Source organism: Knufia obscura, assembly GCF_036327395.1.
Source record: "Knufia obscura strain CCFEE 5817 isolate CBS 148926 chromosome Unknown scaffold_1, whole genome shotgun sequence".
In the NCBI taxonomy this organism is placed as follows: Eukaryota; Fungi; Ascomycota; class Eurotiomycetes; order Chaetothyriales; family Trichomeriaceae; genus Knufia; species Knufia obscura.
Genome location: NW_027042687.1, coordinates 1941770 through 1958209, shown reverse-complemented (window position 1 = coordinate 1958209; position 16440 = coordinate 1941770). Strand labels below are relative to the sequence as shown.

The window sequence follows — 16440 nt, the reverse complement described above, 5'->3', positions numbered from 1 at the left end:
TCTCTGCATATACTCACCACGATCGCAACCCACACAGCGCACGCAACACGATGTTTTATTCAGAACAACTTCTACTGAAGACCGGGCCACTGGCCAAGGTCTGGCTCGCCTCGAACGTCGAACGAAAGCTCTCAAAACAGCAGATTTTGCAGTCCGATATATCCAACAGCGTTCATGTTATCGTCGATGGAGGCCAAGCGCCGATGGCCTTGCGAATGAGCGGTCAACTCATGTTGGGCGTTGTGAGGATCTATGGCCGAAAGGCTCGATACTTGTTGGATGACTGCAATGAAGCTCTACTCAAAATCCGAATGACTTTCAAGTCAACAAATAACCACGATCTACCGAACCAAGCGACGACAACGATCGATCTCAATCTACCCGAGCAATTGACGATCGACGATCTGTTTCCAGCCCTTGACTTTGGCTTTCCCATGACACAGCAGCCTGCGACGCAAGCTGATGACCGCGCGATAGAGTACGACGATAGTTGGCACAGCACGTTAGAACCTCAAACACAAAGCATGGACGAAGGCCTAGCAGGCGATACCACAGTAGCCCATGATGATGATCTGGGCCTGGATCTCGGTGAAGACGTAGGAATGGAAGACACCACAGTCAGCATACAAGTGGGTAGAGGTGGAGAAGCAGCCGCAGCTATGCCAGAAGAGGAAACTGAGGTCCAGCCCTACGACGACGGTGATGATCTAGGTTTAGATCTGGGTGAAGATGTGCCAATGCCAGACACAACAGCCCGCATCGAGGACGAGCCAGTTCCAGGCGTGGAAGACGACCAGCTACCCCTCGGCCTCGATGAAGAGACCGCACAGCTAAGAGCAGGGACGGTCGAAAGAGAAGAGTCGCCGCTATCAGAAGCAGATCCCGAATTTATGGCCGAGGCGGACAGAACTTTTGGACAGCTTCAAGAAGAAATGGAAGAAGAGCAAGTAGTCGCACAACAAAGACAAACATCTCGAAAGATGAAGCCAATGGTACCCGATCGCGACACCGTCCTACACAACAGCGAGATCAAAGCACTAAACGCAGATCGTTCGAGGATCCTCAAGCCACAGTCTCTATTACCACAAGATCCTGTACTGCTTGCCTTGATGGAAATGCAGAGAAACGGCGACTTCGTATCCAACGCTATGAACGATGGCTATGGAAGTGGCTGGGCACCAGAAATCCAAGGACTGCTCTCATTCGACGTAGTCTACAGATCCGGTCAGAAGCGCAAGCGCGACAGTGGTATCGCAGATGTTGCGTCCGAAGATGGTCACAGTGACAAGTCGCCTCGGTTGGACAGATCGAGCGCGCAGGCTGAAGAGCTGATGCTAGAAGATGAGGGTGTGGAAGTGCGAGAGGAGTCACCACGGAGACTGCAATCAGAACTTCCTGAGACACATGAGCCCATCGAAGAAGGCGAAGCACTCGCAGACGTAGTTCAGGGTGAAGATGAAGAAGGCATCTACGCCGACATGGGCGAGGGTGGCTTTGACGAAACAACAATGCCTCTAGTTCACCCAGCAGACTCGGGTCCCATCTCGGTCGGGACACAACACGCCGTGCATCGTCTGCGCGAGGTCTTTGGGGGCGCACCAGATTCAGAATCTCCCTCTTCACAATCTAAGGAATCAGTGCTATTGCAGGATCTAATACCAGAAACGAGGACGAGTAGAGAAGAGGCGACGAAGATGTTCTTCGAGACGCTTGTCCTAGCGACGAAAGATGCCATTAAAGTTGAGCAGAAGAGTGATAAGCTGGGGCTGCCAATCAGGGTAAGAGCGAAGAGAGGGCTGTGGGGTGCTTGGGCTGAGCCGAGTACGCAGGCAGATACGCAGGAGGTTGGTGTTGGTGCTTAGCTCATGCATGGATGAATTGGATGGTGGTTCTTGTGCTTCGATGATACCTTTCTTGCACGCATTGGCGCTTAGGATAGCCTTTTCTTATGTAACGAAAAAGATGATGTAGGATATACCGGGATGGCGGCATCAGTCTTGGAAGGCTTACTGTAACAGGCCATGAGCTTGAGCATGAGGACTTGTTGCTAGTAGATAGGCAAATGAATTCAAGAATCTTGAGAAGACTGCTCCTTTATGCTTTCCATTCTGAGGTCGTATTGTAAATTGACGACATGACCGAAGTGGGTCCGACGTATCAGTCATCGAGTATTCACTATCTCTGGCGTTCGTCTTCACATATTGTCGACATGATACAAGCATTGTAACATTGCGTGCTCATCTTGTGCTTACGATTCAGCCCCAGCTAACTCCGGACTATACATCAACATGAGACCAGACGGTCCGCGCGACGAGTATGCTGGGCCGGACAGTGGCCCCGAGCCACCGTTCCCAATCAAATTACAGGGACCAGTGATAAAAGGATTTGGAAGAGGGAGTAAAGAGGTAGGTTGTCAATTCTATTCGTTCTATTCTTTTCATGTTGCATGATATTGATGTCCCCGCGTGGAATGACAAGGTAACTGAAGGATAATATGGCTGTGCTGAAGACAGAGCACCCACCAGCCAGATGTGGATCTGGTTATATGATTAAATATGGCAGTAGCAGCAATATCGTGATCAGCACAGAAATTACGATCAAGCCACAAGCCAGGGTGGGAAGAAATGAACGGAAGGAGTTGCGTGTACAAATGCTGGGAGGCAGAGGAAGATGTCCGTCGACCACAATCACATCATGACACCTACCTACCCTTCACCATATTACCCACTGGCATTAGCGGACTCAGTAGCACCCTGATTCTGCTGCTGCTTCACAGTAAAAGACTATACTAACTCCCTCCCTCAGCTCGGCATCCCCACAGCCAACATCCCCCCCTCAGGCCTAGACGCCTACCCCGACCTCAAAACCGGCATCTACTTCGGCTACACCTCCCTCAACCACCACTCCTCCTCCTCCTCCACCACCACCACAAACCCCTCAGACATCCAAATCTACCCCTCCGTCCTCTCCATAGGCTACAACCCCTTCTACGCCAACAGCACCCGCAGCATCGAAATCCACGTCCTCCATAAATTCCCCACCGACTTCTACGGGAGTAGCCTTAACCTCCTGATGCTGGGGTTCATACGACCGGAATACGACTATGTGAGTAAGGAGAGTCTGATTGAGGATATTATGGTGGATTGTGCGGTTGCGGAGAGGAGTTTGGGGAGGGAGGGGTGGAGGATCGAGAGTGGTGGGAATGGGGAGTGGGAGGGGTGGTTGAGAGATTTTGGGTGGGCGAGGGGGTTGACGGAGAGGGACGTTGAGAGGGTTGAGGAGAAGGTGCTTAAGGTTGGGGATGAGAAGTTGTAGGTGGGTGGGAAGGGTAATGTGGTATGCAGCGTTGAGGTGTTGTGAGTAGGATGTATAGGAGGCTGCTTGGAACGAGCACAGGATACTGAGTGACGGAATGCTCTGTAGATTAGAATCAATGCCTGGAAACTGTCTGGGCAGGTTCATCCTAGCCGGTGTATGAAGCAGGTACTGTCTATGGCTTGCGTGTTTGCGGTATAGGTTGATTTTGTACACACTAACTTCTTAATGGGCGCCTCACGTGCGCAACAACCCTAAGCACCTCTATCAATGGAATAAGTACCCGTCGCTTCTTGCTCTTCGAAAAGCAGTGTATGATCAAAAAGCGCTAATTTTTCTTGATGAGCTCGTTTGCCCTTACCGTCCCTCACTAACAAGATTCTCAACCTTCTTCCGTGCATCGTTCGCAGACTTATCTGCCCACTCGACAGTGCCTTGACTTCTTTGTCTCACTTGCCTGTATGCTTCTCGTGCTGCACCGGCAATGGTCATATGTGTATCGGCAATTGCAGGTACCTTCTTCTCGTACTCCCAGATCAGGTCACCTGTATTTCGCATGGTCACTGGAATTAACATCCAGCCTGGTTGGGTTAGCTTCGAATTTCAGACGTATAGACAGTGCTCACCAGCTGTTATACCGACAGCTGCAGGAAACGAAGCTCTTATCAGAATGTTCCTATTCCTGCTCACTATGCTTCCAGCCATGGTCGCGACCAAAACATATATCAGACCAGGTAGCAGCTGCTCTCCGGTCTCAGGCCCTGGCGCTAAGCTAGCGATCGTGTTTGTGAAATCTGTTTCTTTGCGGAAAGCCCATGTTAGGCCAGCATTGAACTGCTTCTCTGCGAACTGAGCCTGGTCGTGCAGCCATAATCTGACACCCCGTATCTGCTTCTCGAGTCTGTCCGTCGGTGTGGGCGTTGAGGCTTCTGGTACTGAGGGCGGCGTATTCGTGAGAGGATCTGAAATGCCTGACTGGTACTTAGGTGTTGTATTCGGAACTGGCGAAGAGTATATCGGCTTTTTCATAGGTAGCTGAGAAGCTTGTCAGTGATTCATTCATGCTGATACCCTCCACAAGCCTGGGGTTCTGACGAAACAGGTACGAGGAGACCGGACGTACATCATCTTTAGTAGGAGGAGCCTCAGCCCATATGGGTCGCGTAGGGAGTGCTACTGCTGTGGTAGTGCCGGCTGCAAGGAGGATTGCGCTCTGCGCGATGTTAGAAGCTTCGTCTCTGTATTCGATCGACTTTAGTGCCTACCGTTTGGAATATTCGCGCTCTCGCAGCCATGTTGTGGTATATTAAGTGGCAGCGCGACTTTGGAAAAGCTTTGCGAGCTCTTCAAGGAAGTTCCGCAGATGAATCGCAGCTGCCCTGACGCAGCTCATGCAACTCTTGGCAGGAACGCGATAAACTATCGGCCTCAAGCAACGGCGTGAATGGCTCCAGTGAGCCTCGGGCAAAAGGTACCATTTGTTTCTTCACTCTGCACAGATAAGTCACTCCTTTACCTTTCTATCTGTCGCAGCAGGAGAGCGTGCTTGTCTTAAACCATCTTGCTGAATCTTACAACCTGATATGAACAAGCTACCCAAACGACAGCCATGGACATGTGCCAAATGCTTGCGACAAATTCAGAGGCGGACCAATGCTAGTGTAGCACCAGCAACTGTGACCTCGAATTCTTCGTCCTACGAGAACGCGCATCTTGCTACACCGCACACCTCCAAAGCCGATGACAGTCTACTGCGCGATGTCTTCAACAAACAATCCGCCTGGAAGGACTTCTCCTCCAGAGCGACCACCACTTCCGGCCTGATAGGCAATCGGCATCTAACAGAGCCTCGCGGTTTTCAGAAATTCGCTGAGTCGTCCCTGCAAAAATGCAAAGAGCTGGTGGAAAGGGTGCTTTCCGCATCTACATTCGAAGAGTACAAGAGGCTACCGCGGGACCTGGATAGGTTGAGTGATCTGCTGTGTCGGGTAATAGACCTGTCCGACTTCGTGCGGACCATACATCCAGATCAGCATGTTGCCGCTGCTGCGAGTGGCGCCTATTCGCTGATGTTTCAGTATATGAATGAGCTCAATACTACCACGGGACTGAACAAGCAATTGAGGAAAGCATGGGACATCCCGGACCTGCAGGCACAGTGGACGAGGGAGGAGAAGATGGTTGCCATCATACTTATGAAGGACTTCAGCAAGTCGGGCATTGACTTGCCAGATGCCCACCGAGAAGAATTTGTTAGCATCTCGAATGATATTGCAAATATTGGGACCGACTTTGTAAATGGCATGGAATACCAGAACGGCCATGTCCGAGCCTACAAATCTCAGCTCAATGGGATTGATCCAAGATACCTGCAAAATATGTCAAGATTTACACAGACGGATATCCCTGTCTACAGCACCATTGGCAAGCACATTATGACCACGGCGCACGACCCGGAGATCAAGAAGAAGCTCTACACGGCCGAAAGGACTGCATCAAAATCCACCATTAAGCGGCTTGAACAGTTGTTGCTCAATCGAGCAAAGCTGGCCAAGCTGACAGGCTATGACACCTATGCTCAGCTTAATCTGACGGACAAAATGTCTAAAACTCCAGAAGCCGTTACGAAATTCTTGGAATCCTTGAATGCCAACAACAAGAGTCAGGTACAGTCGGAGCTTGACCAACTGTTGGCCGTCAAGCGTACGAAAGATCCTAGTGCAACCAGTCTCGAGGCCTGGGAGCACAGTTATCTCAGTTATCAACATAAACTGCACTCCTCGTCTCAAAAGCCATCCAAGTCACGCCTTCTCGAATCAGCAAATAATTATTTTGCAGTAGGTCATGTGATCCAAGGGTTGTCGAGCCTGTTCCAGTCGCTCTACGGTGTACGATTAGTCCCTCGAGAAACCAAAATCGGCGAGGTATGGCACCCAGACGTGCGAAGGCTTGACGTCTTCACTGAGTCGCAAGAGCACATTGCAACCATGTATTGCGATTTGTTTTCACGACCTGGAAAGCTGCCAAATCCTGCCCATTTCACTTTGTTGTGTTCGAGAGAAATCTCACAGGACGAAGTAGAGGACGCTATGAATCACGATCAACCACTAAACCTTGGCATGCCTGTTCGGACATCAATCGATCAAGTCACAGGAGAGACAAAACACCATCAGACTCCGATTATTGCTCTAGTCTGTGATTTCCCAGACAACAGCGGTGTTGCGGAGCCGTCAACCCTTTCACCAACGAGTGTGACAACTCTGTTCCACGAAATGGGTCATGCTGTCCACAGCATACTTGGTCAGACGTCGATGCAAGGCATATCGGGTACGAGATGCGCCACAGATTTTGCCGAGCTGCCTTCAGTGCTTATGGAATACTTTGCCACTGATCCTGCAGTTCTCAAGCTGTTCGCACGCCATTGGCAGACTGGCGAGCTCATACCAGACGAGCTGGTGAGTGCTATGTTGCAAGAGAAGCAAGACCGGGCGGAACAGACTGGCGGCTGGGATAACCAAACACAGATCTTAATGGCATTGCTAGACCAAGTGTACCATTCTGATGGTCCTGTTCAGGGTCTTGCTGGTAATAGGTACGACTCAACAGCGGCATTCCACGATGTCTGGAACAGGTACAGCAGTGTAAGGGAGCCGGCAGGAACAGCTTGGCAAGGCTTCTTTGGTCACTTGTACGGATATGGCGCGACCTACTATTCTTATCTTTTCGATAGAGCAATCGCACGACAGGTCTGGCGTGCCGTGTTCAGGGATGGCGCTAATGGCGGAGCAATTGATAGAGAGGCAGGCGAACGTTTCAAGCAGGAGGTACTTCGATATGGTGGTGGTCGAGACCCTTGGCTATGTTTAGAAGGGCTGATGGGTGAGGGTAAAGGCATCCTTGCAGAAGGCGGATCAGAAGCTATGGATCTAGTTGGCCAGTGGGGTGTCGGAGCCGGCTCCGAGGGGCAGATGTAGGAGTAACAGGCACGCATCTATGCGATATGCTACCTACGTCTGATGATGACACCGGACTGTAATGAATAGCATTTGCTATAGTAATGCCACGTCGCAAGTGAGCGGAATACCAGGATTTGCATAGAACCAATCAAGCCGCTCAACAGAGATGAAAAATGTCCTCCATGCATTGCGCGAAGCTCAAGACAGGCTTGATAATCTCTCTGTCCTCATAGTTGAGGCGATTTCTCGCCCAAAATGGAAGTCGGGCCTCGGTGAAAGAAAGGTAACGTGTCAGGGCGCTACGGCCATCCCTGCCGCCTTCTCGCACCGCCAAAAGCATTGATGAGGGCGCCCCCACTGTAATTTCTGCTCACTTTCCCGACCTGACAACTCTTCTTAGTAATCTGCCCGACGTCAACCATCCGGTGTCAACCTACCCGCGCCGGCAACAACATGGCAGAAAGGGGGATATTTGTCTTCGAGGCGGATAATGCTGATTTCAAGGTGAGTGATCAATATGAATAATTAAGCAGGATCCGGGCTACTCAGGCGCGACTATCCACGGTCTGCAGCGGCACGCGGCATCACAGAAGCACGTCGAAGCGTTATGCCAGTTGTCTCCATGAATGGGTGAAAGAGGACGGATCTCTCTCTGCTCCTGCCAGCCAAAGAGCATAGTTTGTATTGCAGGCAGTCGCGTTCTAGTGATCATCTCGATTTCACAGAAAGCGCGCTCTTTCCGGACATCAGCGGCATAACATAGTCGAGGACAATTCATCAAGAAGTCAATACTTTTGTCTTCATGATGGTTATCAATAGACTAGAACTGCATTCAAAAGCTGCATATAAGTTGTCATGCCTCTGCACAACCGGATAGTTTCGCCTGAGTACACCATCGCAGCGGTCGTATATCGTCTAGCTGTGCATTACTAATACGCCGACAGAACCGCAAACGAGCAGCAAAGGCCTGCGCAAGCTGTCAGAAGCGCAAGAAAAGGTGTTCTCACACTTTCACCAAAAGCACAGACCAGCAAGCCGAGAAGGACAGTGCTGAGAAGGTTTTGCCCCAGCTTAGTCACAAAGAGCCGGTCAAGTTTGTGGGCGACCTGAACCCCGAAAGTGTCCTAACAGAGTTGACTCAGAGGTCGAAAGACTCACCAAGGTATAGTAGGATAGGCGTGTGGGTCGAACAATCACGTCTTGAGCAGGAGCAGTATCGAAGACAGCAAGAAGCTGCTGCTCGAAATGGCAACTCTGGTGAGACTGAGGCGGGCCTCAAGAAGCAGGCTGCTGTCCAAAGGTATTCAAAAATCGAACGAGGCCGGAGAACCTTGACCGGTCATCAAAAGAATTACCTGCAAGCAGTTGGAGCATTACGAGTCCTACCCAAGGCAACACAGGATGCGTTAATCACGACATATGTTGCATGCATCGATCCGTTGTTGCCTGTCATTGATTGCAAAAAGCTGCTACAGGATTACACCAATGCCGAAGCCTCGGTGTTCCTGGTTCAGGCCATTTGTCTTGTGACTTGCAAGACACAAGAGGCCATTCCATATTTGAGGTTGTATGAGGATGGACCACTCATGGATGCAATACCCTTCGCACGTGCTCTACATACAGGTCTCGACGCTGCCATGAAGGCAGACCTTGAAGCTGACAGATTCACCAAAGTCCAGATCATGACGCTGATGTCCTTGCACAACGACGGGCCTGGTGGCATCGAAGAGTCATCATTACATCTTACTATGGCCATACATGACGCACAAACCACAGGTCTCCATATCAATACACCTGGTAGAAGCTCCAACGACCAACCTGCGATGCTGTGGTGGACGCTCTGGACACTAGACAAGTTTAATGCATGTCTAGGTGGTCGACCTCTCATGATCGCGGACCGAGACATTGACATCAAGCGGCCATCGCTTGAACAGAATGTTCGAAGTCAAACAATGGCGGTCTGGCTTGCGATGGGTGAGCTCCTTGACGAGGTTATCGAGTTTTACAGACCGGGTGTGGACCCGGAGACCGCAGGTTGGGAAAACGATTTTCCATCCTTTGAAAAACTTACAGAGAACTGCTCGATGGACATACTAGGCCCTTCTCAGCGCAACCTGCTAGAAATCTGCTACAACATTATAGGCATCTTGTCATGCCGTGCAGGAGGACCGATGAGTCGATCTTACAACCGTCGGATAGAATCCGCCGACCGTATACAGAAATTGACTGCCGAAGGTCGTTTTGCACATCTACCTCCATTACCGCTGGTGCCATATGCTATCTCTTTGTCTTTGACTGTTGCATATCGGGGTCTGAGAGACTCGCACTCTGATCCTGTCAAGACCCAGTCAGACCTAGCAGCACGATGTGGCATTCTGGAAAGTCTCAATAAAACCTGGTGGACAGCAGATGCAATGGCAAAGCTCGGAAGGAAGGCTCTGAAGAGCTTGCAACAGCCAGCGCAAGCAGACGGACAGCGAAAGTCCACAACTGAACTCAACGTTGGTGATGCTCTCGAAGCAGAAGTGGCTCCTTGCAAATATGGTCCGTTCAACAGCAAGTCCGATGATGTCGGTGATGCACTTGAGGCGGAGGTTGCTCCATGCAAATTTGGTCCATTCAATGGCAAAGCTAGGAACAGCAGAGGTAACACCAGCCCTGGTACGGCCAATGGACCTAGCAATGCAGGAGCCCCACTAGCAAGGACTAGCAGCGGAGAGTCGAATGGCCTTCAAGTCCTATCGCAAGCAGCAGCGACACTGGGTAAGCCAAAGCAAAGTGGGGATAACATGGACCTGTCCAACCTGAGGATCAATGGCTCGCATACGTCAAATTCTCGGAGGACGAACCAGACCTCAAATCCCAACAAACGACCGCGATACAACAGTGACCATGCGCCTGCCCGCTCGAATATATCTGACAGCACCTTTTCGCCCAACGGCAATCACCTCATGGTCAGTACGCCATCAGCCACAACGCGCATGTCAACCATGTCAAATACACCAGCACAAACGCCGCTGCAAGATACAACCCCAACCATGACCCTCAACAACCAAACCATGAAACTTAACCACAACCCCTCCACCGGCGTTTTCGAGATCAATCCAATTCACGACCCCTTCTGCGCTACATACGACCTCGACCCTAACTCCGCCACGACTGACCTGAGCACGGCAGCGAACCTCGACTCAAACATGGCTACCACGTCCTCAGCAGCAGCACAGCACCCACAAATGTACAACCCAAGAATGAGTGTCCCGCTCCATGGCAATCAAAACATCGACATCGACATGTACAACTACAATGATCTCGATAACCTCTTCGATGGGTTTTTCGATCTCAGCATGCCGACTATGTTCCAGGATCCGCTCTTCGAAGGCGCAGAGTACGATCAATTCAGTTTCAATTTTCTCACTGGTGGTGCTAGTGGTGGACCGAGTGGTGCGGGTAGTGTGGATATGGGGTACATGCAGGGTGTGCAGCAGCCGTCAACAGCAACACAAGGTGGTCAAGCTGCTGGCAATGGAAATGGGTGGCATGGGAACAGGAATATGGGTATGAATATGAATATGCACGGGAACGGAAACATGAATACGAATGAGGTGAGTGAAAATGTGTGAAAGCCTGCAAAAACAGAACAAGTTGTGACGGTGACGGTGCAGGTTCATAAGGTTAACCCGCCGAATGGCATGGGCGCTAACCACTGGTGTTGGGATGAAGAGGACTATTGAGGGATGAGGAGATGCGAACACGAATTGTTCAGGATCCGTGAACCAGTGGTGAGGACCCATACAGGGATTGCCACGAAGGAAACACATGGACGATTTGGAGCATGATGTTAATTCAACGCATATGAGACAATTTTGATATACATGGTGTGCGCGGAGTTATTGGTATACATGACTGTATTGAGTGGGTGACAGATATGGGCATGGAAACTAATGATGAGAACTTCCGGTGCACGGCGCTGGATTATGAATATACTTCCTCAAGTTTGAGTGAAATCTGCCAATAGACTTACTGCCAAAAACAGGTTCAGGACCAAGGCTCAACAATTCGGCGATGGCAGTGGACCACCTAGTCGAATTCCGTTCATGTCCCATACTGTTCACGTGGCCGATTAGTGCATGTGGCTGAGGTGAGATTCTGCCTCGCGGTCTGTCGCCGCTCTACTCAGAGTGGAGATCGTTTCAGCAATAGTACGCAACAGTCACTCGATACTATCGAGGAATCTCTACGACTTTGTGACGCCAACCCCAGCGCTATCCATGCTATAGCAGCGGCTATGTATACGTAACATTGAGAGCACCACCCACCAGAGCCAAATTCTGGATCGCCGCAAGACCATACTGAGCAAGATCATTCGTAGAGAGCCAAGCTGCCTCGTCAACTGCTGTCAGAACGCTGCTATTACTCAGCTCCACGCTTTCCCATATCTCATCTGGACCCAGCCCATCGATCTCGTAGAACTCATACCAAGCCCGGGCCGCGAGTGTAACATTTCCCAGTCGATTCGCGGCATAAGCCGTCGCTCGCGAATGACCCTGGAATAAGCTGATATCCTCGAAGGCCTCACCATATCGAGCTTCTTGTTCTTCCTCGCTGGCTCCGAAATATACACAGTAGTCGAGCCATGCATCCATGAATTCTTGAGGCAAGTCGTCGCCTAGGTGATCTGCCAGTTCTGCGATGACCTCGACTAGGCCGAATACAGCTGTGAGATGTGACATCTCGACCACGCCCTCGTTGTCTGGGTCGTTAGGCGGCGGTGAGATGGATCCATCTGAGCTGTTATATAGCGCGGAACCGGTGACGAGACCATTCGTCAGGTTCGCAATACCACGCATCGTGGCGAACAACTTTGCTTCTGCCTCTTCAGCTCTTGGGCCTTGCCGCTCCAGCTCAATCAGCCATCCAGCTGCGAGACCAGACCAGTCTAGGCCGGTGTCGAGAAGTATCGCCTCGGGATCAGGCGTGTATGTGATGTTGGCATCGCGTACTTTTCGTCTCGGGTCAACAGCAAGGAAGGCTTCTTCGGCGCCAAGAGCCTCATCGAGCAGTTCTCCGACTCGTTCATCGCCGCCGGAGATATAGTAGAACACCTTGCGGTACTGAGGTTGCGCAATGCGGACCTGCTTGGCGCTATCAGCCCAGTGCTGGACTCCATGACGCGTTCCGAGACCTGTGAAATTGCCGAGGTGGTAGACGTCTGTCTCGCCGGTGTGTCGAGTTAGTGCTTCGGAGAACCGGTACAGGTCGTAGTCACCAGTGCGGAGGAATTGAAGCCAGAAGAACAAGTCGGGAGACAGCTCTGAGTTGTCCCATGCGTAGCCGCCGATGTCGTAGCGCCAGGTATGTCTGTCTTCGTCGTAGGTGTGCATGATGTCGCCGTGGTCGAAGAAGCCGTACCATCTGCGCTGTTCCACTTGGTTGATGTAGAATTGGACATTGAAGTCGAGATGTTTCTCGATAGTTTGTGCTGCTGGGTTAGTGCTGTTGCTCATCCTTGGCTGCCAGTATGTACCAATGGCACCGGACTGAGAGATATGCTCAGGAGTGGCAACCAAGACTGGCGGCTCATTAGTGTGGTTGGTTATTGCCGCCAAGGTATCCGCCGAAGGTGTAGAGTCAAAGCCGTAGATGAAGATCTCACTCGTTTTAGCAACCCCGTATGGCGTGTTGTATCCCGGCTCGTAGTCCTCGTAGGTGATCTCAAGCGCATCAAGCTGTTTTTCGAAGTCATCTAGCCCAAGCCCATCGTGATAAGGTCGTAGATCCAGTGGTTGAGCGTCTGGGCTATACAACCACACTGTAATCTCACCGGTGTCCGTGGCTGCATTAGATACGTCCAAGCTTGTTGGGTATTTCTTCCAGAAGTCACGAAGGCCAATAGCAAGACCTCCCGTGGTCGCACCTCCGAGGTATGCTAAACCTCCAGCACGAGTTCCGCCTGGGATGTTAAGCCAGCTTTGTCCGGCCTTTGTCCGCTTCCTCAATGTGAATCCATCCGGTGAGAGTTGACTCAAGCGATAGTCGTTCCAGGTAGGAATCCATTGCATCCTCGAGGACACCCTTTCGTCCCATGTCGATATGTTAGGAGTCTTCCGGCCTTCGAACTGCGCTTGCCGAACCTCTTCTCCAGGGTCTCTCCTTAGACCAGTAATGCCCTGGACTGCTTCACTGAGCATCCCACCATCAATGCCAGCCAGTCGTACGTGGCGGTCGTACAGCTCTTCCCCTTGCAGAGGGACATCGAAACGCAGCCCGATTCCTGTGATGAAGTTTTGGTCTGGTTGCCCGTCGTAAACGATGGTGTGAACAAGTCGGAGGGCTTCTGAGTGCGCGTAAACGTAACAGCGTAATATGAATGGTAGCCACGGGTCGTGGCCGACACTCCCCGACGATGAGCTTGCAAGTTCGTGTCGACCTCGTATAGTCACCAAAGCTCGAACTGAGTTCTCTTGCGAGACAGTGATGTTGTCGATGGAACTCTCAAAGTTGAAGTGGTCGATAGACGCCTGATCTGTGTCGCCCTCAAGCTCCGAAAATGCAGATTGTGATCGTAAAAGTAACCGTCCGTTTTGTCCAACCGTCTTGCCGCTTGCCGTCTCAATATCGCTAATGAGTACAGTTCCAGTTTTCGCAAATGTCACGTTGAGAGCGCCAGTATCGATCCCGACGGAAGTTTCAGACTCTGTTATCATCAGACCAGGCTCGCTCTCTGCTGTAGATGCGTTGCTTCCAGTGTGCGCTGCGATCGCGTACTCCTCGTACGTGTTGTCTGGTCCAGCAATGGCATGACCAGTCCATTTCACCGACGCGTCCGGCCAATAGGCTGTTACCCATGACTGAAGTGGAATGTCGCTGCCATTTGCGGAAGCACCGAATCGGACTTGACCAGCTTGGTATCTGCCGCGTGCCCAAGGAAGCCCAAAGGTCGTGCCCGTGTGGTACGCAGGTGTACCCCCTAGCCATCTGACGCTTACGGTGTCGGCATGTGAGTTGTCATTTGTGTCATGCTGTGCGCCGACTAGGCTCAAGATGGCCGACGCCAGGTACCAAAGCAAGAACCATACATTCATGATTGAGCTGATGCAGCGCTAGATGGTTATGAACCGGTCGTAGGAACGATGGGCGAAGAAATGTTATTCTATTCTTCCGGACTCATGTCCCTGTCGAGGCCTCAGCGATCATCTTAAGTATGGTCGGGCATTTCGGCCTTGTCATAAATCATGGCATATGACATCTGTAGCCCATGGGATAGCTTGTTTGTCGCTGTCATGCTGGCTATTATGCGCTTCTGCCGATCTAGGGCAGAGGCCGGCGTGGCTTCGTCCATAGCTCATCCGAAGCCGACCTGCCCATTTCGTGGTCGATTGGTCGATGGAGGGCGATAGGATGCTCTGTCCAACAGCGAAATGGTAAAGTGAAGGGCAAATTGATGGATAAGATGAGATACCGGAGTCCGCTATTCTACATGAGCGCCAAGCCGCTAGTACTGTGGAAGTGTCGGTAAGTCACAACCCAGCGCTAAAGGTCTTGGCCAGCCAATGGAATTGAGGACATCTTTTTAGGTGCATCTACCACTATTAAGAAAGTCCTTGATTTATCTTAAGACCGAACTATTTACAATGCCTTTGAGAGGTTATAAAAAGACTGAACGATACGAAATCTCGTATAAAAAGCGCGTTTAAATCGTTACCTACAAGTAAGACGGTTTTAAATAGCCCTAGATTAGTTAGAGGGTAGGGGTTAATCTAAATACTTATAAAGGGATTTAGAAATATATAAAAGCACGCTATACTAATTTAAATTAGCTAGACGATATTCTATCGTATATAGGTAATATAGAGCGTTTAGGACGGAAGCCGTTTATTCTTAATAGTATACCTACCTCTATATAACTACGAGATACCTTTCTTACTCGCTATTAGGAAACGTATTAAAAGGTCGCCTAGGAATACTTCTACTTTTAAGTAAGCCGTTAAACGTTAGCTAATATCGTAAAAGACTATAAGGATTTAGATTATCCCTTTTCGATTACTTATAGTCGAGTTAATTGAGCCGTTAGTTACAGCTAATATTTAGGACCTCTAAAAGTAGTATACTTAATATCTATATACGGAGCTAAAGAACGAAACGATATTTATATTTACTAATAAATCACTACTTCGCTTCGGTACGCCTTAATACCGTAAGTAAAAGATTAGCTACTTAGCTACTATATAAATTAACGCGTATAAATACACTAATTATAAGGATTTTAAAAAGCTTTACGCTAATACTATAAACTATAATTAAGCCGCTAATTATAAAAGATAATAGAACTAGTAAAGGGCTTTTATACTATATATATAAAGAAGAAACGAAGAAAGAATAAAATACGACTAAATACTTATCAGGCCCTCGCTAAAGTTAGAAACTAGGTATAGCTTCGGAATATATCGATTTTAGCAAAACGAAGCGAAACGAAATCGAAACGAAATCGATTTTAAACCGGAACGACTTTTCTTAGAGAATATACCGGTTTCAAATCGATTTCGCGGGATATACCGGAACCGTCTTATCTTGTCTTAGCCTCGGAAACTAACGGAAGCTAAATCTTAAATTAAAAACCTCTCTAACTCTTTAATAAGTATATAAGTTATAACTTTTCTTTATTTTAAACGATTTTTCTTAAGATTTTATATATAATAAAATACTATCTATTACTACCCTAGTATAAGTAGAGGACTTAGAAGAATAAAATATAATTTTAATAAATTATTCCTATACCGGGACAGCTCGAAACAGGTAACGAAATCGCGAAATCGATTTTAAATCGATTTGGTTCCGGTTTCGTTTCGGTTCTATCTCGATTTAAAATCGATATATTCTAAGTTTATTCTAAGAATATTCTAGGGCTATAACTTTAGTAAGAGCCCGATAAGTAATATATTATAAAGCTAAATACTTAATATTACCTTAATATAGTAACTTATATTTATAACGCTATATATAATTCGAACTTCTAGAAAGCTATATTCGTTTATAAGAATATAATAAATCGACTCTAGTAGAACGAGTAGTAGCTTAAATACTATAAGGAACTACGCTATAGATTTAAGAAGCGCTTAGTAAAGTAGATCTAAAGCGTTAAGAACTATAAGTATAGCTATAAAGTAGGTAG

General features: G+C 49.2%; 6 protein-coding genes across 6 annotated transcripts; 4 read left to right on the top strand and 2 right to left on the bottom strand.

Moving 5' to 3' along the window:
- Positions 1–50: 50 nt before the first annotated feature.
- MCD1 (sister chromatid cohesion protein 1) lies at positions 51–1862 on the top strand (the record flags this gene model as incomplete). Its single annotated transcript, XM_064869181.1, has 1 exon — positions 51–1862. One exon carries the CDS (start codon positions 51–53, stop codon positions 1860–1862), a length of 1812 nt encoding a protein of 603 aa, XP_064734678.1.
- Positions 1863–2288: 426 nt separating this feature from the next.
- On the top strand, positions 2289–3315 carry FMN1 (riboflavin kinase; the record flags this gene model as incomplete). The annotated part of the gene is made up of 2 exons (XM_064869180.1): positions 2289–2405; positions 2806–3315. The coding sequence occupies 2 exons, from the start codon at positions 2289–2291 to the stop codon at positions 3313–3315; spliced, it is 627 nt and encodes a 208-aa protein (XP_064734677.1).
- Positions 3316–3672: 357 nt separating this feature from the next.
- On the bottom strand, positions 3673–4610 carry PMZ80_000729 (uncharacterized protein; the record flags this gene model as incomplete). Its single annotated transcript, XM_064869179.1, has 4 exons — positions 3673–3896; positions 3942–4350; positions 4439–4528; positions 4581–4610. The coding sequence occupies 4 exons, from the start codon at positions 4608–4610 to the stop codon at positions 3673–3675; spliced, it is 753 nt and encodes a 250-aa protein (XP_064734676.1).
- A 288-nt stretch (positions 4611–4898) lies between these two features.
- On the top strand, positions 4899–7289 carry OCT1 (Mitochondrial intermediate peptidase; the record flags this gene model as incomplete). The annotated part of the gene is made up of 1 exon (XM_064869178.1): positions 4899–7289. The coding sequence occupies one exon, from the start codon at positions 4899–4901 to the stop codon at positions 7287–7289; it is 2391 nt and encodes a 796-aa protein (XP_064734675.1).
- A 435-nt stretch (positions 7290–7724) lies between these two features.
- PMZ80_000727 (uncharacterized protein) lies at positions 7725–10891 on the top strand (the record flags this gene model as incomplete). The annotated part of the gene is made up of 2 exons (XM_064869177.1): positions 7725–7775; positions 8216–10891. 2 exons carry the CDS (start codon positions 7725–7727, stop codon positions 10889–10891), a joined length of 2727 nt encoding a protein of 908 aa, XP_064734674.1.
- Positions 10892–11554: 663 nt separating this feature from the next.
- On the bottom strand, positions 11555–14353 carry PMZ80_000726 (uncharacterized protein; the record flags this gene model as incomplete). Its single annotated transcript, XM_064869176.1, has 1 exon — positions 11555–14353. The coding sequence occupies one exon, from the start codon at positions 14351–14353 to the stop codon at positions 11555–11557; it is 2799 nt and encodes a 932-aa protein (XP_064734673.1).
- Positions 14354–16440: the final 2087 nt, after the last annotated feature.